Below are 24,955 nucleotides of genomic sequence, written 5' to 3' on the forward strand. Positions count from 1 at the left end.
ACAAATAGGTATCACGCTCAGCCTGGGCTCCGCCTGACCTTGTGCCACCAGTGCTAGTCCTGACTGCTCACCGCAGGGTTGAGCTCTTATGCTGGTTTATGGGAGAGCAAATAATTGCATCAGATCTAATTAATTACATGTTATTGTATCTCTGAATCTATATTTCTTCATTTATGCTGAAAGAAGGCACTTGCCCTTAAAACAAACAGCTGCTTGGGCTTGACTGGTACATGTTTAATTCTCAGGGAACATAAAGATTGTTTTATTCTTCTTGGTCTTATTTTTAGGCCAGAGAGAAAATTAGGTTAATGGTTGTATCTTTTTGGAAGTATCTGACTTGTTAAATGCATTGGGACAGAGTGAATCCCTGAGAAGGCTGGAGGCTCTGCTTGGCTTGGGTTAGTCAGCAAAAAGTGATATTTTTCACTTCTCTCTCAGTCACAGGACTGATGCTGCTTCTGCTCTTCCTTCCTCGTGCTTTGGCTGAGTCTTAAAGAATGATGTTGACTCAAAGCCTTGCAATTTCAATAAAAAGTTGAAAATTAATTCCTGGAAATCCTTGCCACTTCACTGCTTTGTATTTGATTTCTTTTTTCCCCCTGGTTTTAAAGAGGTTCAGCTCTCCCGCTACTGGGTGACCGGTATCAGAAGGCAAAGCCAACCAGACAGGGGAGCTGGGGTGAAGGCAAAACCCTCTCATCTGCTGCGGTGCCCATCCTGGCCCAGGCAGTGTCTGTTAGCCAGGGCAGATACAGGCTGTGCCGCCTGTCCGCACCAGCAGAGGCAATAAATACATTTTTCCAGAATCTCAGGGTTTGAAAGGGTACTAATAGCACTCAAACCTGCTTCTGCACAGGTGCTTTAACTTTGAAAGCATCCTTTGAGTGTCTCTGTGTGTTTGCCTTCTGGTAAAATGGCAGAAGTCTACTGTGATGGTTTGGTGTGAATAAAACCTCCTTAGAGCAGTTCTGGGAGAGTAGGGGAGTGCCGCTCTACTTGGGTAGCATTTGACATACCACACGTGTTTTGCCAGCGTCTTGTAGGTGACCAGGAGGAGAGAGAAGTATGGTCAATACCACTTGCTTTCTGTCAGTTATCTTTGCCCTTCGGAAAAAAAAAAAGCGAGAATTACCCCAACTGGGGAAATGCGCACACAAAATCAAGAAGGAATTCTGGTTGCACTTATTGGGTGAATTCCTTTATCCCTTTTCTACTCAAACTAGGGAAATTTTCTTAACAATTTTATGTTTAAGAATAGAAAGCTGTTAACAGAAGCTCAGATACCTTGTGATAGTGTATTACAGTGTGCAGCCTTGCAGATTTCAGCACGCTGAGTCCTTGTAGACTCTGAAGAGATTTTTGCCAGCCACTAGGGTGGGTTTTTTACACAAGCTACCTTGTACTGTCCAGTTTAATTGAGATTTAAACCTCTCAAGGGATTTCATTGCTTCCATTCAAAGACTAGCTGGACAAGTCTCACGTTCAGACCCAATAGGGAAGACCTATCTTCATGAAGTTCTTTTGGCCACCCTTGGAATATGCTATAGTAGCTTTTTTACCATTTCAAACAGATACAAAGATCCAAATTGGGCCACTACTATTTCTGAAATCTCCACCGTTAGAAGACACAAAGGAAGAAAACTGTTTGAACCTGCCACTGGAGCATATGTGAGCAATGGATATAGAGCTAGAGAAGACACAGGAGCTCAGCTGTGCTTTATGTTCTTAGTGTCCATCATCCATCACCACAACAGAGAGACTTTGAGTCTTGGTAAATTTTAGGGATGAATTAATCTTTCATTTCTAACCCATGGGCTATGTTAAAAGATGACATGTAACCTTCATTGTATGAAATTTGATGTCCTCCCATCATCAACAGCAGAAGAAACAAAGAACATCTAATACTCACTAGCTGGGCTTAGCCTGGAACATGTTGGAGAGCCACATGGAAAATGAAAGGTCACTTTTAAAGCAGAAATAGCAGCTGAAAAATATTGGCGTGGAAAGAAACACAAATGACTGTGGCCAGAAACCCAAGGAAGAGCAGAATGTTTTGGCCCGTTTTGCTTTGCAAAATAACTCAGGTGCTACACAGGATGTGAACGAACAGATGTGCTTCAAGAAACATTGACCTACAGCCAAGTCCCGCTTTTGGATACACACACAAGACTCCCAGCACAGTCCATGGGACTTAACCATGTGTATCTGGGCATGGAGGTATCCTCTAGGCATACGGCGTCAAAGCGCGCTTGATCTTTGGAGGGTTCCTCTCCTGCGCTCCGGTGGGCTGGACCTCACCATCTTCATCTCTTGAGTGAAGCCGCTTCCCCCGTTACTCGCTGAGGTGCTAAGATGCTGACGCAGTTGTTTGCTTAGATGCCACTGCCTCCATTTTCTCTGAACTTCCAGCTGAACCTAGGTAGGAAGGTCACAAAATACTTCGTTCAGCTAGTTTATCTTGGAGCCCAGCATTGCGGAGAGCAGTATAACAGGAAAAGGAGAGTGGGTTACCTTTGCCAAGGTTTGGATTTATTTATTTAACCCCCAGTTTAAGGGGTTAGGCTAGGGGCCTTATTCTTGTCACTTCTTGTGATGCTGTCGTTGCAACCACACAGTTTTTTTGTTAACTTGTTTTTCTGTTTAATTGCAGGTGAAACTGTTCACAGACTGTAGCTGGTCTAAGTGTTTGGTTTAGATTTTTCCAAGATCTTTATTTCAGTTGTAAAACTGGGACATTTTGGCAGTCTAAGGTAAAAAAAAAAATGCAGATTTTCTTTTCAAAATAGCTTTTTCTGAACCCTGTTAAAAGATCAGTCAAAGCACTTCAAACACCTCCTCCATTTCTAAGTGACATTTTCCTCCAACTTTAAGGACTAAAGTTTTTTTCCTTCCTTCCAATAACTTCAGGATCTCCCAAGTTTGGACAACGTTTTACCCCCAGCTCTAGCAGCAGCAGCATTTCAGATTGCAAGTTCTAGCCCAGAAGTCTGAGAGTCATAATACAACTACAAAGGAAGTGGTCCCACTTCCAAAACCTTTACCTTATGAGAGTCCTAATAAAGCTGGACTGGATACAGGTTTTGATAAATTCCTTCCAAGGATTAAGCAAAGAAAATAGCAATGGGATGACAGATAATAGTACCACACATCAGAACCAGTTGATTGTGAGTGTGACTGTGTGCGGGATGGTACTCTCACCCTCCATTCCCAGACAGTAATGATGTTATCTGATTCAAGAAAGGGCTGCAATAGTGAAGTGTGCATCTGGCATACAATTACTTGGGTTTGCCAGGTCTAGGAGGTATTTCACAAGTGACGTTAGGTAGCTGGGAAGAAAACCCTGAGATAAAACATGTAACTCATTGGAGAACGTATCCTACTGGTTAATGAGGCATGCTTGAGCAATAAAAAAGATTGTTATATATATGAAACTCACCTCGCCATTAAGAAAACAATAAAGCACAGCCACGACAAAGCCCTAAAAGATAAAAGAACCATGGTCACAGATTTAGAATTCCAGTTTCAGATTTTGAAGTGGGATGAAGCACCTCAAGGGAAATCAGAGCACTTGGTTTTGCCATTGGGACTCTGTTCCATTGCAGAGTTAAATGTTATACCTCTTTTTCTTACTTTAAAGAAATAATAGCTTGTCAAATATTACCTGGAATGATCCAAGAGCCAATTCAAAAAAAAGCTGTATTTCCATTGTGCCGCTGCTTGTGTCTTCAGGGAAAAAAGCAAAGATGATGTAGTGGACCCCAAAGAGAGGGATGAGGAGGAGCGTTGACTTTGCAAGTCTCCTGAGAACGAAAACAGCAGGGACAGACGGTGTAGAAGGAGCAAGGGGATCCGGGTGGGCTCATGAGGCATAAAGTTGCAATGTAAGGGGCATACTTGTATTGGTTGAAGTCACTGCTCCGTCCTTCAGGAGAGCTGAGCTTCTTCATCAAGATTCTTAAAATGTTGACAAAAAGAATGAAATTAATCTGAAAAACAAAAAAAAGAAAAAGTGAAAACAAACACCAAGCAAGAAAACCAAATGCCCAGTAATCACTTATGTAGCTGTCAGGTACCAGCAGAGCCAGTTTGGAGTGTTTGGGCTGAGCAGACAAAACAGAGGGGCTGGGGCTGGCCTGCTTGTGTCCCTGTCCCCATCCCGGTCCCTGTCCTTCCAGTCTGTCCCACCACCCTGGGCTTTGGTGCTGGCTGATTTCCCTGCTGGTTTGCTGCAGCTTTAGTTATGGGCACGATCTGGGCTTGTTGTCCAGGCAAATTACCAAACTGCAGCAAGACCAGGCACATCAGTAGGATCCCTTCAGGCAGTGTCCTTCTCACAAACTCTTCCCAGTCTGGCCCCACTTTGCATGCCAGCAAAGGGGCAACACCAGAGCTATTGCTTGTTAACTGGGACTGCAAATGTCATTTGATCCCTGCCAAAGACACAGTGTGGTTTGGGAAGATGGAGGTAAAGTAGTTTAAAGTGGTGATAAGAGAAACTCTCCAGTTCTTTCTTTTGCATTTTCCCCCTCTCCAAGTGTGAATATCAGATAAAAATGCTGATCTGCTGCTCAGCTAGGGCAGAGGTGAAACAATAGCTGCTTCTGCTCATTTGACCCTCAGTAAAAGAGCAGGAGTCAGGGGAAGCAGAGTCAACCCCAGCACCTCACAGCCATCAGGGACCAACCTGGGCTTTATCTGTCTTTTGTTTCAGGGCTCCAACGTTGCCCTGCACCCCTCCTGCCCCCGGCACTGCCCGCTGACCTGCACCCCAACCCCTTTTGTGACATCCTGCACTATGCAGGCTCTCAACCCTTCCCTGTGCCTGGAAACACCATCACAGCAATGCATCCTCTTTGTGGTGGCTTGGACGTGTCTGTGGGTGCCACAGCAGGGTCCTGAGTGATGGGTGGTTTCCCTAAGAGAAACGGGTCTGCTAGATAGGACAGACCTGGGATGTCCCTCCGTTCCCAAAATTATTGGATGCAGAGGGAGCAACTGTGGCTGTGCGGTCTGGGCTGCTGAGGGTGTCTGGAGAGGGCTGGAAGTTTGAGGAGGTGGTGGCAGGTGAGGAAAGGAACAGAACTGGGAATAGTGAGGGGTATGGAACATACAGGAAATACTGAAATATTTTGGGGGTGTTGGGGCAAAAAGGAGGTCCAGGTCTGCAGATTCTGGGGTTTTTAACCCAGCAGGCCAGGCATGAGTGGTGTAGGCTGAGCAGAATGTTTGCTGATGAAGAACTACTGGGGAAGGGGGATAGAGGGATTCCTGCTGGGAGGGACAATCCTTGGGCAGCAGGGCAATGAATGTCAGCCCAGGAGCACAAAGAAGTGTATGGGTGTTGATTCTCTGCCCTTTGAACTGCTAAGGACTGTGTGCTGTGAGGAATAAAGAGATTAGATCTGAATTCTGAAGGACGGGTTGTTTGTTTGTCTGTGACTATGGTCTTGAGAAAAGCCTCTTAGGTAAAGAGGCAGAGCCATGCAGGCGGCTCCTGCCTTAAGCGGCTAAGCTAGATTTGATCAGGGTTTTGAGGAAACCTAGGAGATAGATAAATTAAGATTGTGCTTTTTGCCTTGCAGAATGCCTGGGCCTTGTTGTCATTTAGACATTGCTGAGTGGCTCCTGGAGCATGAGAGTTATTTCATCAAGAAAAATAGATGCTATGGGCCCATTAAATTAATCCTGAATCTCTTTTGTGGTCTTCTGCTTGTCTCGTGGGGGTGAAGGATCACTCAATGCTAAATGGGAGCAGAACTTTGACCACCTCTGCTGCTTGGCTGCCCAAGAGAGCAGCTGCAGTTTGTGATTGGCTCCTACTGCAACACAAAACCCTCAACCAATTCTTGAGTTCTCACTTGGAGTGTCAGCAGGTTACTCGAGACTAACTAGCAGCTTGAGTGTTTCTGTACTAGGGCTTCAGACTGGTCATTGCAGTGTGCTCTGCCTCAGAGCATCACAGCTGGCCAGAACATCTGTCTCCAAGAAGCAGCTCCATCCCTTTGGTACCTAAGGCTCTGAAGGTGAGCACCAGCAAATGCTCAAACCATAGGTGCTGAGTGCTATTTGTACCAAATCATTCATGACATAGCTGCTGGACTGGGCAGGTTCACACTGAGTTTCAGTGCCTGTGCAGTGAGCAATGCCATAATAGTATATATAATTCCAGCCCACTAACATATGATGCGTGCAGCCTGTGAGCTGCTTTCATTGCTAAAAACAAAAGCTAATGATCATGTAAGGCAAGTTGGTTTTGGCTTTGCTGAGAGGGGCATTGACCAGGAGACACAAAGGCAATTGTACCGGAATGTACGGCCACTGCATTTCTCTAGAGACTTCCTTGAAACAGTCCAAAACAAGCTTCCACAAGCCAGCCAAGTTCATATGAAATCAACAGGATGTGGAAACCTGATCTTCTTCAGGCTCTTGCTTCTGGGGAGGACCCTATAACTTCCCTTGTGAACTCTGCTTCAGGGCATTTAGTTACTGACTAAATCCTGCCGAGCAGAAGTTGCTTAAGCAGTAATTCATGTGTTACACTAGTTCAGGCACATGTCTGAGATCAGTTCATTAACACACTTCTAAAGCACATTGACTAGATGATCTCTGACTTCACAAGATTTGAAAATACAGTTTGAATCTGCATGTCCCAGACAAAAACTTACGAAAATAGACAAAACTACAGGGCCTCTAATGATCCACCAGGTACTGGCATTAGTGTTAATGTCCCAACACCTGTAAAAATAGAAAAGAAGGTGCAGTCAGCTATCAAAACACTGGTGTCTTTTCAAAGGAGTTTAGTCTGTTTTACACTTCAGATACACCCATGTTCCCTTCTACAAAATTAATTTCCTGTTCTCACTTAGCTGTACAACATTTCTGACAGAAAACAATTCACCTGCACAGGATGAAAATATGTCCCACCTTAAAGTACAACCACTGCTCAAAATTTTGGAAGGGAGAAGAGAAAGGAGGAAAGTTTTACCCATCAAAAAGTCAGATACAGATGCTGAAGACATTGCAGGCTGAATTGATACCTGAAGGCTACCTCCTATCCTTGAAAATTACAGAATCACAGAATGGTTGCGGTCAGAAGGGACCTTTGGAGATCATCTAGTCCTACCCACCTGCTAAAGCAGGTTCGGTAGAGCAAATCACACAGGAACGTGTCCAGGTGGGTTTTGAATGTTTCCAGAGAAGGAGACTCCACAGCCTCTCTGGGCAGCCTGTTCAGGGCTCTGGCACCCTCAAAGTAAAGAAGTTTCTCCTCATATTCAGATGGAGCCTCCTGTGCTTCAGTCTGTGCCCATTGCCCCTCATCCTATTGTTGGGCACCACTGAAAGGAGTCTGGTCCATCCTCTTGACACCCACCCTGGAGACATTTATAAACATTTATAAGATCCCCTCTCAGGTTCTCTTCTCCAGGCTGAACAGACCCAGCTCTCTCAGCCTTTCCTCATGAAGTTGCTCCAGTCCCCTAATCATCTTTGTAGCTCTCTGCTGGACTCCCTCCAGTAATTCCTTGTCCTTCTTAAACTTGGGAGCCCAGAACTGGATGCAGTGCTCCAGAAAATGCTCAAATGAAATTCGAGGTTCTTTCTCCGGTTGTTTAGCTGGACCTCTACTCCCAACCACACAACAGTGGGGTGATGGTGGGTTTGGTTGGCTGCCAGTAGGTACAAATGAGCAGGACCCCATGGAGCAGCCTGTGCAGGGGCTTCGTGCTCCCCCTGGTGTGACACCTTCCCTCCTTCACACAACTTACCCAATATTTTCGTGGAGTTGCCTAGCAGTCGCCCATGCGGCCACAAACACAGCTGGGGCACCTGTGATTGGAAAAGGCAATTACTGCTCCACAAATCCACCCCAAAGGAAGAACAAACCCACAGTTATTCTTACTGAAAGGAGAACCAGTACCCCATCCCAGGGCGGTGAACCACCAGAAGAATTTACTTTCCGAGAAGAAAGAAATAACCAGGAGAGTGTGGAGATACAGTCCCTCCACAAGGAGCCAGCTGTAGTTAGACATGATGCAATACTGGAAGAAGACCATGGTGAGCTTACACCCTGCCTGAGGAAAGAGAGGATAGTTAGCTTCTGCCTGGGTTTGTATCTACCTTCTAACAGAGAAGCAGTTGTAAATAAATCTTGGCAAATAGAGATTTTATAACAATTAGGGAACTAAATGCATGACCTTGAGACAGGCGTTCACATGACAAGAAAGCAGGACTGACACTCATAAATGCATTTATCAACTGCCTCAATAGCAAGAACCAAAAGTGTGATGGATGCATGGGTTTGGGTTACTGGCTGAGAGGAGTTTCACTGTTACTGCCTTATTAGTATCAGCAGCACTGATATCACCTTAAAGAAGCACATGAATGTATTTGTTATTCTTTTTTCCCAAGAAAAAGTGTTGATAAAGACAAGATTTGCTCAAAATGTTCTTATTCAGCAACAAAAATCCAGCAAAACTGGGGAGGTAAAACAAACAAACAAAAAAAGCACCTTTTTTTTCCCCACTCCCTAACTCTTCTATTTTGATTTAAAGCATTGATCATTGTCTCCAGTGTTTCCCCCCGCCCCTGGTTTTAAAAATATTTTGCTGCCAATAAAAAGGAAAAAATTAATTCAAAATTTGGGAGGTTCCGTTTCCAGGCGTTCTGGGTGCAAACCCATATCTTTCTATCAGGTCTCATACTGTAGTATAACTCAGCAATATTTAATGTGTTCTTGTACTTTTCCTGCCAGCCCCATCTACCAAGATCTAAAATCCACATATGGATCTCCACCCTGGTACTGTATCCTGTGTTCACAGCCTGAGACACCCATGTTTAGGTATTTCTGGGTCAACGTACTGAGCTCCCGGTGTCTTCTGTGGTCACCCAGTCAACGCAATCAAGATTATCAATGCAGGTGCCTACTTCAGACTGACCTGTACTCATAAGGGCATCTATAGCCACGAGGAATTGCACTTGGGTTTCTGTGTGTCTGCTCCAGCCTGGGCTGCTTTTGTGTCTTCATGCCACCACCACCCATGCAGAATCCCCCCAAAGAAAGGAATCTCAGCCGGGAACAATCAACGCGCAGGATGGAGCGATGGAGAAGGGACCAAGCATACTTTTACTCTCCCATAACCTCGCATGCTGAATGGAAAGTTGAGACAGAGATTTCCATCCCTGCACACTAACTACTGCTGGGATCCTGCTGGGAAACTGAGCCACGGAGCAAGGTGGAAGGTAGAGGGTTACCGTGTATGCCCCGCAGTAATTTGTGTCTTCAGAGGAAAACAAAACAGCATCCTTGATGAAGTTGGATGAGGCTCGCAAAATGAACGATGTGAAGAGGTGCATGTGGATGTAGTTCCTCGTGCAGCGAAGTCTTCTGTTACAAAAAGACAGGGATCCTATGAAGTTACATTCCCAACCAACGCAGGTAGCCTATGGCTGTCAACAGCAGGTTTCAATCCTTGTTAATGCTAAGCTCACAAACTAAGAACATAGCTTTTCTGTCTATGAAAGGAAAAATAACACATTTCCCAAGAGAGATATCCTAGACAGGACCTTAAAATGCTAAAGTCACGTCTGCTTCAGTCAGGTACTTAGACAGCAGAATTGCGATTTCACGCAGTATGTTTGGTCTAGCATCCCTCCCTCCTTCCTGGAGTAACATGAACCCAAGGTGTTCACCCACACCTGGGTGCACTTATTTGGTTTGCCTGCACAATGCACTGGTGCCTGCCAATGTTTTCAGTATTAAATTTCCGCATAATCTGGGTCTGGAGGCTGTGCAGCCTGAAGATGAGTTTGCAAAGTAGTTGGGGTTCCTTCTACCCAGAGGCACCGCCTTCACACTTACTGTAGCAGAAATTAATTTCACTGAATAAGCAGCAAAGTACGAATTCCAGGTTATAAGGATATGTGAAAATAAACTGTCAGATTGCTGCTATCAACCTGAAACACCTTCCCAGAAGCCAGTACAGCAGCACTTAAAGTTATAACCACAGTCTCAAGTGGGGAAAAGAACAGCAGTGGGAAAGACACTCTGCCCAAGGGACACTGAAGTCATGGGAAGACCTCAGCAGGGAGGTGGTGCAAACACCTGTCTGCAAAATATGTCCAGCTCCATTTTGGAAAGGACAGAAGAACACAATATGAGGAGCAGGCCTGACATTTTCTGGGAGTCAAGACTCAGAGATCATTTTTATCACGGATTTCTGTGAAGAGTTTCAGAAATTCTTCAATTTTTAACTTGCCCTGAAAGCCAACAGATGGATCTGCGTTGGCTGAGATGACCAGAAGTCCTGGCCAAATACAAACCAGAGATGCTTCTCCTCACCTAAAAGAGACCAGGACTGCTAAGGCTATCATCAGCGTCACGAGAGAGGTGCAGTATCCAATGGTGTACATAGTCTTCAGAGTCATGAAATAGGAACGCTGTAGGGGAACATAGATTGACGTCTTTACCTTTGACTGTCTGGTAGCAATCAGCCCATACCAAGAAAAAGGAGTCCCCTCATGTTTAACGAACACATTTTCTTGTAAAATCAGCTACTGAAGTTTTACCGTGAGGAACCCATTCTGATCATCTGGAGGAATCATTTAAACTGAAAAACACCTGTAACAATAACCCCACCTGAGCTAAATCACAACATCATTCAGTTTCTCCTTAACATGTTCCTTCCCCCAGGACCCCAAAGAAGCAGATCTGTGGTCACAGGCACTTCGACTTACTCTTGCCTCATTTGTTGTGTCATTGACATTGTAGCCACAAGCAATATCGGGTCTTGGATATGGGTCTGACCAACCCTCACTTGTACAGTTTCGGTAGACAAAACCTGTGTGGTAACAACGCAAAAAAAAAGACAAAAACAGGTGTGTTCATTTTCAAGTGTATCTTTTTTGTCCTCTGGCATCAGTCACCAATGTGCAGGGGTTGCTCCAAGAGCAAAGATAATATTTTCCCTCAGGCAGTGCACTCTGCATTGGTGGAGGAGAAATGCAGCTGAGCTAATGATATTGATACTTGCCCAGTGTGCTTGTGTGGGTCATAATATTGTTTGCCGAATCAAGGGATGACTGTGATGGATGTGTTTTTATTAATTGCAACATAAATAAGGCTATTCAGTACATCTGGTGTTTCTTGGCCAGTGTTCCAGGATCAGCAGCAAACACATGACTTTTTCAATCACAGATTCATACTCCATGCAAACCTGATACTTTCCTGAATGCTCCCACCTCCTTACTGTGGTTTGTCATGGTCTGAAGAGAACATAAAACTTTAGATACTCACAGATTTTTTGTAAGATTTAAATGAAAATTAAAAGATTTATCCCCACAACTAGGTCTGGACATTATCTTATGTTATTGATTTTCTTGTTTATTTGCAAATTAAAGGCTTGGATTGGATTCCCCTTCTTAACTGTGACTTCTGAAAGCTAAATGCTTGAGTCTGGCTGTGTCGCTCATGGTTGTCTCCCTAGTCAGTGGCAAAAAAGAGGCATTTGTAGAATTCATCTCGTTTTCAGAGAGACATCTGCAGAATGCACCTTGTCTGACCCACTTCTGCTGGGACCTCTGACTTTTAGAATCCTAAAGCTGAGCGAGATGAATCCCCAGCAAGTTGCACATGGTTGAATAGGACAGGTTTGAACACATCCATATTCATGTTTGGCACTAAAGTGGAAGTGGGAAGTCCTGTCCTACACACCTTACAGTCTCACTGGAGGAAAATGACCCCACCAGGCATGTAGGTCATGTGCTGAAGAGATGAGAAACTTTTAGAAAGAAGTAAAACCACTGCCCACTGTCCTCATCACATTAATCTGTCAGGTAGGAGCCACACCTTAGAAACATGCAGTGAAATCCTGGCTTTGCTGCAGTAATGGCAAAGCTAGCAAAGATTTGGAGAGTGTCTGAAATCAGCAGTGCTTCATAGTAGAAACCTGTCCAGAAGGTACCATAAAAGTCTACTTTTGCCCACACATTTAGCTATGGAGACTCTGGGGCACTCCATATCTGCAAAAAATCCCTGCAGTGTTGAAGGAACGGAGGGAGATGCATATGCAGCAGTGCTTGGCACTGGTTTATGCTCTTTGGAAGCCTGCTGGGACTGGCTGACTGGTGGCCTGACAGCATGTCTGTGCTTGATTTGAACTCACCTCTGTGAAAGTGCAAAGCACAGCAAACATGCAGAGATCTCCAAGCAGGGAGAGCTCTGGGTGTGTCAGTATCAGACTCTTATTCTGATGCATTTATGAACACCTTGTTCCAGCTTAGCATCTTTGGAAGGGCCAGGTTTGCTTTTTAAACCAGGTTTTCTATACCCTGTTGCAGTGCAGCAATGACAGAAGATGAACAGCTCTTTCAAACCGTTCTCCCCAACCTGTTCTGGCACCCAGCAAGGGAGTGGTGTGGTGACAAATTCTGTATTTCACTTTCAATTATTAAGACACAAGTACTTAACTGAGATCAAGTGTTGTGCTTGTAAACATGCCTGTAACTGGTTTTTACCTGAAGATATCAAATTGGATCAGACAAGAGGTGAAGTTTGGTGTTGGTGCACGTGTGCAATTGCATTATATGCAATGCATGGGAGATTGTGGAGGGCATATGATATTGATGACATGAGCACAATTTTAACAATGCTACTTGCTTATGGGTGACACATAGTGGGGAACCTGCAGCTCGGAACAGGTTTGGGGTCTGCAATCAGTCTAATGATGGGTGCTTCGTGTTTATTGATGCTTTGGAGGCTTTTGGAGTCACCAAGGCAAGGGGGAACGCTGGCTAAAGGGGTGGCTGTGGAACTGGGACCATCCGATGTGGCCTTCTCCTCTGCCTCTGAATCCCCACAGTCATCACACCTTCCCTCATTTCTTGCCTGAGACACGATGTGCAAGTCTGGATGTGAACTTCAGTTATGTTATTTGGTTCCAGATTATTTTGTTTCTTTGTTTTGTTATGCAGGAAGGGGGCAGACAGTTTGGGCTGTAAATGCAAGTCTAGATGTCAGCACAAAGCTCAACAGCACAGAGACAGAGGCTTGGTCAGAGATCAGGGCTATCTGCATCCCTTAATGTATGGATCTTTGGCATTTGTGGCTGCCCATCTGCTTTGTAAGTGGTGAGGAGAGAAAATTTCTGCTTTTTTTCAAGCAAACAGATCTTTGGTTTTCTTCTGCAAAATTGCTTCAAACTGGTCAACGACTGTAGCAGTGATTAAACTCATGAGTCACGGGCCAACCGCAGGATAAAACCCAAGAAGAGTGTGGCTATGAGAATGAGAATAAACTATTGCTGACTTTACCCAAAATGCCAGATGCAGAGACCAAAATAAGATGCAAATGCTCATAGACGATGTCTTGGGTTTCTGTTTTGAACACTGTCACTGATTACAGCTTATCAGAAGTGGGTCAGGTCTCAGCTTCTTGATAAAGTGAGCAACTAAAGTTTAAAGCTGTTAGACTGTCTCCAAGATAACGCAAGGCCCGTTTGAGACGTATTATGACCTTTGGATGTACAAATTCCTGTTTTCGTCCCCAGTGCAAAGGCCAGAGGCAGGGAGCAGTTCCCTCTAGTGGCTGTACCAGCAGGGATTCATTTAATGCATTTAAGGGCCGGCATCACTACGCTAAAGATTTGTGAGCCAGAATGATGATTTCTTCAGTGACCTTTGTCTTCGTGTAGTTTATCCTGTCTTTAAACCAGATTATAGGATTCATTGGGCAGCTTCTGTTTGTGCATATAGAAAGTAGCATGGTATTTATTTTAATCCTAATAGCTCATGTCTGATTTTATTCCAAGAGCACTAAGTCCTTCTCCTCTGATTTATCTCATCTTTACTAGACAATCTAGCGCTTTGTTTCTCTTTCCTCCCTCCATAAAATAAATCTGTCTGCTTTTCTGTAAGTACTGGACCTCTCTAGTCCATGTCCTACAACCAAAAAATGCAAAGCCCTCTTCTGATTCGAACCATTAACTCACTAAAGAGAAATGTAGGCACATTTCTTGGGCATTGCTGAAAAGTATAAGTGAACAGAAAGCAGACAGAAACTCGTATTTAATGTCTCATGATACTGTAGTATACGGGGAATACATTTCACTCCATTTTTATCTTAGAAATCCCAGTGAAATGACAACAAATGTTGCTTGAACTCATGTCTTTGTGAGCAAGTTGTTTGAAGAGCCATGAAACCTGAGTTCCCATGAATTTGTGTCACTTGTGTGGAGCCTGTCACCAGCCAAGGGGTGAACCTCCAGTCCAGATTTCTTCTTGATGGAGGGAAAAAAAGGATGTTTTCCCCCTACCTGGCTGGCTGTTTTGCCAAAACCTGTATGAAGGTAACACTGTGTGAAGTTTTGTCCCTGTCAAGCTCAGCTGAGATCAGTCACTGACTCTTAGTAGTTATCAGAAGGGGAAAGATGGACGTAAATATATAAACACAGAACCTGAGTGGAGAAAACTCCTTCCTTCAATAAACCATGCTAAAAAACTGCTTCTCCGGATAGCATTTGCTTCCTGCACTTTTCTCTACCTAGCTAAGCAAAATAAAAACTTAAAACTTCCTGGTGCTTTAATTCCAGGCTTTCACATATTTACCTTAGTGTTGGAAATGGAACAACTATGTGACCATCGGTGTTTAAAAGAAGCAAGGACACGATTTCACTTCAAGCTCAGACCTGACAGTGGCATATTTGTAAATATATATTTAAAAATAAAGTAACAATTAAAAAACATCTGGGTAAGAGAAGCATGTTTTTAGTATTACCTTTTTTCCCAGTTAGCATCTGGAAGAATCCAGGGCACTGAGCGTTGACAGTCTGTCCCACGGCGGACGAAGGCCAGCAGCTCATGTTATCCCACATTCCAGCACATCTACCTGAGGAGGGCAACAACAGAACACCAGGGACCATCTCCCAGTGACAAAACACCATGAAACTTCTCCTAACAATGAAACACTGTGAAACATCTCCAAGCAACCAAACACCATGCCATGTCTCCCAAGACCCAAGACAGCTACAGGAACATAAACACTCGGTTCTCTGAAAAGCAAGCTGGATGAGACAGAGCAAGTCCTGTTGAGACCTGGATAGGACAGAACAGGTCCTACTTGCTTCAAACCAGCTCCAACAAGCTCCAGGGCCATCCCATTCTGGTCCTTGGCTCCACTGGTCTCTACTAGGCAGATAAAGAGGAACTTGGATCATTGTGAACTTTGCATCAGGCCCTTGGCTATCCCTCTGTCTTCTGGTAACTATTGAACGGCCCTGGAAAGATGAAGGAAACCAGATGTGAAATTTTTATCCCACTTTTCAGTCTTTCTAAAGCTCCCACTTTGATTCACTCTGATATTTTCCTCACATAATCCTTTTGTAAACAGAAGAAGATACAACATGATTAGGAGTATAAAAAGCTTCAGAATGATACTGGGGAAAGGGCAGAGAGGAAGAGTATCAATGTAATCCTTGTACCACCATAAATACTCTTCTGCTTCTTCATCTCTTTCATTATGCCAAGACTCTGCTGGAGTGAATAATGCCAACAGACCACTTGCGGGGCTTGGCTGTGGTCTCAGTGGCTTTTCTGCTGCAGGAGAGCAAAACTTTGCCAAGCTCTGTTAGTCCGTGGGACCACAAAGGGAAGATCATCATATTTACAGACTAGGGCAAAACACAGGTTCACACCAATACGCTGGTACAATCTGTCTGTACTGTTTTGTTTTTTGTGGCCATGCTTCTGACAGTGTGACCTGCTTGTTGAAGGATCTATCTCAGAGCAACCGTTGAACCTGGAGTCCTGCTGGGCTCTCTGCAGGCACAAGCCTGTGGCTCAGTTGCCCTCTCTGCACCTTCTGCCACCTGAGGCCTCCATCAGCTGCGGGGACCGACTGACACTGCTCAGATTCACCCCATGTCCCTCAGTTAGGTGCTGGAGCTGCTTATATGAAGGACAGGCTTGTTGTGGTCCCCTCCTGCAGTCAGGGTGTGATTCCAGCTGTGCCCTTGGCTTGACTGTGTTGCCTTCTGGTAGGAGTGGTAGAAAGGCAGCAGATGGTCAATGGAGCACAGTGTGAGGGTGATCTCAGTCTAGCTTTGGTGCTTGAAGCTGGTGTGGATGAATTTTGGCCTGCAGTGCAGTGTTAATAGAGAAGACCTACAGCTGATGCCCCTTGTGCCATAGAGAAACTACCATCCCGGTCTTTTTTATTTTGCTCTTCTCCTGAAATTATTCAGGCTGTGTCCCTTCTTGCCTCCACAAACTGTCATTGGTTTTAGGAAAGTCTTGTCAGTGGAATTTGTAACATGGCAGGGAAAAAAGAGGCCACTGGAGCATGCCAGGACCACCCTGCACCTGGCAGGTCCTGACATGTGCCACACGACCCGCACGCTCACTGAAAACCGAGGGGAGGAAATGCTGAGTGTTCTCTTCAAACGCTTCATGCTTTATAAGGTCTCTCTCCATTAGCCTGACTAAAACATTTACATTTCTAGAAATGCATTGATTTCCTCCTGCACAACAGTCCTAGTGCCTGGAAATACAGAGCTTTTCACAGCCAGGGCACCTCAGCTCTGGTGTCCTCCCTGTGCCAATGTTTATAGGACCTGGTAAGCATTTACTTCAAAGCGATAGTTAAACGGTAAATGAAACATCACCTTGGGAGATATTTATGCCTAACTGTGCTGAATTGTTTGGGTTATGGGAACTTCATGCCAACACCACTGGCATAAAGTTCCCACATCAGACTCAGTGCACAGAAAGACCTGGCAATTTTACAACAATTCATAGGCAAGCTTCAATAATTGCTTGCAGTTATCAGTCTGAGACCTCCTGCACATGAACACACTTGCTCAGCGGTGGAAGGAAAGCTGTCTGTATGATGAGGAATCAGTATCACAAGACCTTCACAGGCAAAAAGCTCCTTTATATGATGAGAAATCCCTTCTGAAATACAAGAACTCTGTTATGTGACAGTAAGTTAGAGCAAAGAGGATGCACTGAGGACCTTCAAGCCATGTGATTTGAATGTTGGTTGCTGGTATTCATTCATTGATTTTCAGGCAAATGTAGTTAATTAAATTTGCATTTACTGGGCTGGCTTTATAAAAACATCCTAGTACAATATGAGGAGAATTCCAAATCCTCTGCAGTTTCCAAGATTTTGCTGCTGATGTGCTCTGTAGTTGTGAGGATGGCAATTCAGCAGCTGAATTAGAAAGCTCCTACAACTGTTGCTGTCACAAAATCAAAATCCCACTCTTGGAGCCTTATAACAGATCTTACCTGTTTCTCTGCTCCTAAATGAGAGATGTATGCAAGGTGCATACCTCCTACGGGAAGGAATGTGGGGTTATCTGATTTTGAAGCCACCCAGATAATCTGAGAACAGATTTTATTGTGCGTGTTCACCCAGCATTTACCTGAGCTCAGGAGCGGATCATTTTCAGGAGTTCTGTTCTTTGCCTCCAGGGACAGAGTCTCAGCACAGTTTTCTTCTTCTTTTTTCAGGACACTCAGGAGGTCACAGATGGGTGGGACAGCCCTGCCCTGCAAATTGTAAAAGTAGCGGAATCACTTTTTCCTCTTAAATCTTACATCCTCTTGACAGGATTTACTCTTCTCATGCTCACGTTCCCCATGCAACCCTTACAGCTGGCTGTGGGCAATATTTCCTTGAAATACAGTCAATTTTTCTAATTAAGTCTGCTTTTTTATAGTAGCAGCAGGCAAGCACAGACTGAATTTCTGCCTTCTCCCTTTTGCTGATGTTACTGTTATTGAGAAAAATGAATGTTATTCTGCTAAATTAAGTATATGAGCAGGATACTCTTCCAAAAGACTGCAGAAACATCCAGAGCACTGCTGGACTCTCCTAGAGCAACACAGAATTAACTACTCGCCCCTGGCAGTGCTAAACCATCAACCTGGCAGGTAATTTTCCAGGTCACAAATGATCCAAATATGTCACTGGTTTCAGGCCACCCAAGCCTGTTTCACTGCTACCGCTGCAGGAGCCAACCCAAAAGCAGATTTTTGAGAGAGTCTTGATGGTAACTTGTCCTAAGGTAATTTTCTTCCCTTCCCACCTTGCTGCCTCTTCCTTTCTCACAAAGCAATGTGGAAATGTTAGTCTTAACTTGATCCTGATGTAACAATTAGATGTGCAGTTTATGTTATATGTAGCTGGACCAAAATGAAAGTTCAAAACAGCTACCAACCATTAAAATGGTATGTAGTAAAAATAATGGCAACATTATTTGCAGGACAAGGTTCAAGTTGTTGTGTCTTGCAGTAGAAAAGCACTTTTACTGGTTTTGCCAGTAGACATACATAGACACACATACATATGTAAAAGCAAGTCATCAGGATGTATTATTTGAAAAGTATCAGATAAAATTTTTTAATATACTTTATGCAGGGAAAGTATCAAATTACTACTCAACCTCATCAGTCTTGTGACATTGCTGATCACTTCTAGATTAGATTTAGGAGAAAGAATGATCACTGAAAAGCTTGTAATAAGAACTTTCTACAATTGAATTTTAGCCTAACAGACATAAGCAACTATATTCCCACTAATTTTGCCTGGAAGTTTTCCGGCTATTGTATATCTGAACAAAGTTTCATCTTTTCAGCAGTGTATCATTCCTCATCTAACTGGTCTGTTGTGTTTGACTTCAGCATCTTTCTCCTTTGTCTTTGCGCATCATGAAATAACTACACTAAAACCCATGTGGTTGCATAATGTAATGAATTTTCTGGAATCAAATATGCAAAGAATTCAGATGAAATAAACTATCCTCTGACGTCAGGATTTAAATGCATTTTTACTCCATGTAGTATTTGAAAAAAGAAAATCCATTTAGTCTTTGAAAAAAATATAAATCTCTGAGTGGAGTAACATGTCTAAAGAAATGTAATTGTATTTAGGAGTTTCAGTTGCTAGCTGAAAGTTTAACTGATAATTTCTAAATACTGACAGAATTTTTAAACGTGCATTATTTATCATTATCTATAGTTATCTACTTTATTACCAACAGTAAAGCAATTTAGCATATTTTCATAGTTCACAAGTACAAATGTGACAGTTAAGACCTACAACATGCTTCTGCTGTAGTATCTCTGTCCGAATGTCGCCTTGAAAATACATTTAAAAAGTCGGTGCTGAGCATTTGAAGTGGTCAACAGAACCAATTTGGTTTGCCTGTGGATCATTCAAGATTATACTGGACATATGTAATAACAAATGCTAGTAATCACCTTAGTAACAATCTCAGAAACAGGAAAATTGTTCACCTTAAGAAAGGCTGTACATTCTGTGGAAATGGTTTTCTTTTGAGAAATGTAGGTCCCAAGAAAGCTTTTGTTTTAGAAAGAGATTTAAACCCTACATTATTTCTTTATGGCCACATTTTTAGTACGTTCTGCTGTGAAGACCACCCACCCCAATGATCTGATACAGCATATTTTTTCTTACATAGAATGTGTTGCTTAAGCAGGAATATGGTGTAGGTTAACACCTTACAGTTACTCTATTACCCTGCCAAGTGATGTCCGTCCTATTCTTCTGATCAGATTTATACTGCTGCATAGTAATAGGCATGTGGGTAACAGGATTTTAAACACAGAGGAAGCAGAGAGCCTCCGGGTGCTGGTTTAAATATGTTTTTTTTCCCACTAACACTGCCCTTTGGCCAGTCTTTGCCAACACTGAGTGTAAGTGGGGCCAGCACGGGGCTGGCATGGCTGTTTGCTGAGTGATGTGAAATCCCAGTTCCCGGGCTATGGCCAGATATCCTCACTTAGATACCCACTGTCTCACTCATGTTTTCCATCCTCAACTGGGAGCAAACATGCTGTTCCCGCACCTTGAAATCCATGAGGAAAATGAGCTCCTCTAAGTGTACTTTATTCATCTCTTCCTAAACAGTTCCCCGAAACAGCTCCCAGATGTCAGATTTTGATGAAGGGTCAAGACATCCTCATATTTAGTTTAAAGAAAATATAAGATACCAAAACCATTCCAAACAGAAATAACTGCGATAACCAGATGTCCCAAATGGGCAGAAAGCTGCAGTTTGTGATAATGACAGCAACAACCAACTAGTTTTTAACCTTTGAAATGAATGGATCCAACCACTATTTAATAAATATAAATAATACTTGCAACCAAGAATTCCCAGCCATTTAAATAGAAAGTAAGTTGTTTTAGTTGAACGAGAGGATTTAAAGAAGAAAATATGCCCGGCAAAATCAAAATAGGTGTTTCGAAGGATTAGAAAAAGAACAATCAGAAGGAGATGCTCTCAGTGCCACCCTGAGCAATGACAGTCCTTTCACAGTCCTTTAGGTAGTACCTGAGAATGAGAAACCAAAATTACAAGAAAACCATCACAGTTACTATTTTTACTGTGGAAGACAATCAAAAGGCAAAAATGTTTGCAGATTGCATTCACTTTGCAATTAAAATATCAAGGCAGAGCTCAGGTTTTCTCAGAGTTTGAACCAAATCCCCTGCTGGGACAGATAGATTGGTTTTTCCATTAGTTGCAATGAAACGGTGATTTTTTGCATTTGCTGAGAATTTGATCCTTTCGCAACTTCTCACACACAGGCTGGATGTATTTCAGTCTTGGTTTTACATTCTTTCAAAATCTGAATGAACTGAGCAGCACCTGGAGACCACAGCCCAGGTTCAGCTGTCCTTCCCAACCGGTCTGAGCACCCGGAGCTCAGCAGTGACAATCTGCCACAGAAATTCCCCGTAAAGTGATAAAGCTAAAAGAAAGAAACCAAACTATTTGGGTCAAACATTGCTTTGCATTCCTTCAATCTATGTCAAGGGAAGCATTGTTAGCAGTGGGCATTCCCCCTTAGGGTGTTGCTTGTTGGTGTAAATTAGCAAAGCTGCTCCAAATGGTATTAAGTCCTTCCTGCTTCATCACAGAACTCGCTATGTTTACCAAAGCAGGGTAGTAACACTGCTGTCTTTATACAGATGGGGAAACTGAGGCATGCTACTGTCTTTACATAGAGGAGGAAATGGAGGCATCCAGCATCTAGCCATCTGACCACTGTCAATTAATGTAGGAAGCAACAAATGCAAGAATAAAAATGAAAAAATCCCACCTTCTACACAGACCTTTTTAAACAAAGCCACCACGACTTCATGGAACAGAGGTGCACTTACTCTGACAACGTGTGATTCCATGCAATTGGGAATAAACAGTTCTGAGCACCTACCAGGACAATTGAAATCCAGAAGATGGTCGCCCAGATGGTCCACATAGTCAATCACAGTGTGTTTCCTTCATCACTTGTGCATCAGTCTGTGTGCCCTCCAGCACGGCTCTCAGCTCCTTTCACTTCATTCCTTTCCCTCCTTGATTTTTTTTCCTTTCCAGCTTTGACCATCCTTAGCCAATGTTTCTGTCCAGCTGCTGAGCCCTAAAGAGCATCAGTAATGACAGAACACCCCCTCATCCACCCTCCAACTTCTCCTCCTCCTCTGCAGAAGCCTCCTGTCCCAAGAACAGCAGCACCTCTGCTGAGCATGTTCCTACTATCATCTGCGTCCCTTCCCGGCTATTATTCACTATTATCAACAGGAGTCGCTGGGGAATGATCATTCCTCATGCTCCTGTGATAACGGACCAAGCGGGACTCCTGTGTAAGATGCCAGCCCCACAATGGCAGAGGTAATCAATCAAGGGGAAACACAGCCCTGGAATAAGAGACCTGCTGAGAAAGAGGGTTGGAGGAATGTGATGCAGGCTGCCTGCACTGCTCTGCACGTCTCCCGCAGTGAGCACGCATTCCCGAGAGCCAGAAATCAGGAAGCTGGTGGAGGCTGCGGCAGGAGAACCGGCTGCCCGTGCCTCCACCCAGCCCCAGTCTGGGGTAGGAACCAGGGAAAGGGCAAACAGAGGATCTGCTCTTCCCACCCCTTCCAAAGAGAACCCTAAATGCTCACTGAGCTTCACATTCTCATCCAACATCCAGAGAAACAGCCAGTCGGCATTTTGTCCCAATGCTATAGGTTGCAAGAAGCTGTCATGGTTGGATCCTTGTGGTACCTCGTGGCGGGATGTCGATTCAAGCCGTCCTGGGTTCCCCGTAGGCAGTTCCGCAGCAGTCCCTTTCCCTGGCAGCAGAGCGCTCTTTGCTTTTCTAGGTTTTCTTTCTGTGACAAATCTATTGTAAGGGGCTGTGTGCTCACTCTGTGTGTGGGCTCCCAGCTGCCACGGCAGGCGCTCCCAGCCCTTATTTGCCTACTGCACTTGTAGCACAATAATGAATACAGCCTCGATAAAGTTTGCACTGTGCACTAGTGCCCTTTCTCAAAGCAGTGTCTTGAAACATCTTTTACCATCTTTTCCAAGTAACTGTCACACATCGCCCCAGGCAGGTCAAATGTGATGAGGGTCTGCCCGAAATGCAGGTTCTGTCCTCTGATCTGCTGAGGGCGTGCTCCAGATTTACCAGTAAAGTCAATGACTATGGCCATATAACCTCTGGCTCACTACCTGTGTGCTGAAAATCCAACCATTGGATTGAGCAAGTCATTCATCAAGCTGCACAATGGAGGAATCCAGCCTTCCTAGCGAGTCTTGCCTTTTCCCATGCCCACTCTGACCACAATAACTCCAGCTCATCTCTATATGTGCTCCTTAGGACAGTCGAATTGCAATGCTCTCTGTTTCCCTACACACCATCCTCATGTCTATCCACATCTCCAGAGCAGGACTCAGGCACAGGGCAGGATTTGCTCTGCCTGTGCGCTACCTCTGTCCTGCCCAGCTGCTTGGTTTGCATCTGCTGCCACACTCAGACAACATCCTTCCCCTTGCAAAAGGCAAATGTTCCAGTCTTCCTTGCCCCCATCCAGACTAAACTTGTAGAAACTTTCATTTCTTGAAGAGTCCTGCTTTCCCATAGGTTTGGGTTGAAACTGGTCAAATGGTTAAATAAATTGTTAAACGGAGGTCTGAGAGGCAACCAGACAATGTCATTACAGGAGTCTGAAGAAACCACATTGGCAATGCTGCATCATCTCAGTGGGGTGCCAAGTCATTCTCTCTCTTCCTTTGGCTGAAGGTCTATTTTATTATTCCATTTATATTGTAACAGCTTCCCCTGAAAGCCACCACTCTTGCTTGCATTTGTGTAATAGAGGGAGATTTACTCCTGAATGTACTTCTGAATGTGGGGCATTTTCTGAAATAGGTGGTGGTTGCCTAGCATTTTTGGAGAAACGATGTTGCATTTAAACACCAAGGGTCTGAAGGAAGACCCTAATATTTTGTGACCCCCCCATTGTATTCCTGCACAGCCTGAGCATTTGGAAGAAGCTGAATGCAAAAGAAAACCTGAAAAATTCTCACCTGTGCAAACCATTGCTTGGTTCGTAGCACAGCAGATTGTCGGCTCAGCAGGACAAACACGGTGGGCTGGGAAACCCAAGAGCAGCCACAGACTGCAGAGAATTATTAACAAGAATTCACATATCCTGAAATGAGGTGTTTGTTTAATTAAACAATGTAGCGTTGCACTTGGCTGTGTGCATCTACCTTTATTCCTACTCAGCGTATTCATTTTAAATTTGTCACAGCTGGAATTTCTTGCTAGTCTGTAATCTAAATCAGAAATTAAACGTGAGAATTTGTTCATGCAGTCTGGAAAAACTTTTAATCATAAATCTAGGAGTAAATAAAAGAAATTGCTTTGTATTACTCTGATTGTAGAATTGTTTACTTATCACATGCTGACCAACTTTGATGTTAAATATTTATTTATTATTACTTAAAATTTCCATTAATGCTTCGGTCTAATAAGTCATTTTTCTCCTTCGTTTGCTAAATAATTAAATTGTTTGCAATGCCTCTATTACAGCTTGACAATCAGGCCACACATTTTTCAACTGATATTTGGAATACAGTCATAAAACCAAGGTGAAAATCACATATATAAATCTTAGTTCACAATATTTATACTAGCCATGCCAAGAAAATCTGCAGATTTGTTGGCTGATAATACTCTCTTTTCACCTACATTTTCCACTGATTTGCTGCCTCTCAGTAAACCTTACAGAGCGCTTCTCCAGAGGTTCCTTGCATTCAGCTCCTCTGATGTGGAAGCGGAGATGGATTCTGTTTTACACTTGACTATCACTGTGCAAACAGACAGATGTACATGTGAATTGTGTTTCTGTGGGAGGAGAAATATGTGAACACACTAATTGCTGCACTATATTCCCACAGTTGTTTTCTTGGAAACAGGAAAAAAAAACAGCAAACCCATGGACCTAAGCAAGTTCAGTGTGGGACGCTGTGATTAAGTGCTGGAGCTAGAAAGTCCATTTTCAGTGTCAAAGCTTGCCACACAAAAAATATAGCATTTTGCACATTGTCCCCAGCAGCTGATTCGGGCATCTCATTCCCCTCCAAAGGTTCTCCAGCAGATCTGTTCTGCAAGGGAAAATAACTTTAACCATCTCCTCAGCTTGTTAGGTGGAGAATAAACTGTCTGCCTTAGTCATGACTGTTTACTCAACCGAGGCAAATGGATTGTTTGGAAAGGAACTGGCTTGCATGATGTTTGGAACGGTCAAAGCTCCACCAAAGGCAGGTAGCGGCGTGTGTAGAGCTATGAAGAGGACAAGGGGCATGCACCCAGGAGAGGATGGCTGAGACAGGAGGTTTGGCAGGCAGGAGGTGGTTTTGGTACCTCTCTGAGGGGTTACATGTCTTGAGAGTGACGCAGCACACTGGGGCACATACAGAGGTGAGGTGAGGACCAGGTCTGACAGAAAATGTGCTGTGAAGTGGTGGGGTGGTGATCTGCTGGACTTCACATGAAGCCATTGTAGAAGCTGGTCCCGAACTTTCTCCTAAACCCAGCTCAAATACTCTCATCACTGGGCATCTCTTCCCAGCCTCGTCAAGGGTGTAGGTGG

At 43.9% G+C, this 24,955-nt stretch overlaps 1 protein-coding gene across 1 annotated transcript; it reads right to left on the minus strand.

The window, feature by feature from the left end:
* Positions 1 to 1,903: 1,903 nt before the first annotated feature.
* On the minus strand, positions 1,904 to 21,458 carry SCTR (secretin receptor). Its single transcript, XM_065841036.2, is given in 14 exon segments — positions 1,904 to 2,415; positions 3,437 to 3,478; positions 3,662 to 3,800; positions 3,895 to 3,986; positions 6,666 to 6,735; positions 7,767 to 7,827; positions 7,919 to 8,072; positions 9,253 to 9,385; positions 10,340 to 10,437; positions 10,735 to 10,838; positions 14,771 to 14,881; positions 17,421 to 17,547; positions 21,244 to 21,393; positions 21,396 to 21,458. Coding segments are annotated over 14 exon segments (1,521 nt in total). The 3' UTR covers positions 1,904 to 2,238.
* Between the last annotated feature and the right edge of the window lie 3,497 nt (positions 21,459 to 24,955).

Source organism: Patagioenas fasciata, chromosome 7 (genome assembly GCF_037038585.1).
Source record: "Patagioenas fasciata isolate bPatFas1 chromosome 7, bPatFas1.hap1, whole genome shotgun sequence".
NCBI lineage: Eukaryota > Metazoa > Chordata > Aves > Columbiformes > Columbidae > Patagioenas > Patagioenas fasciata.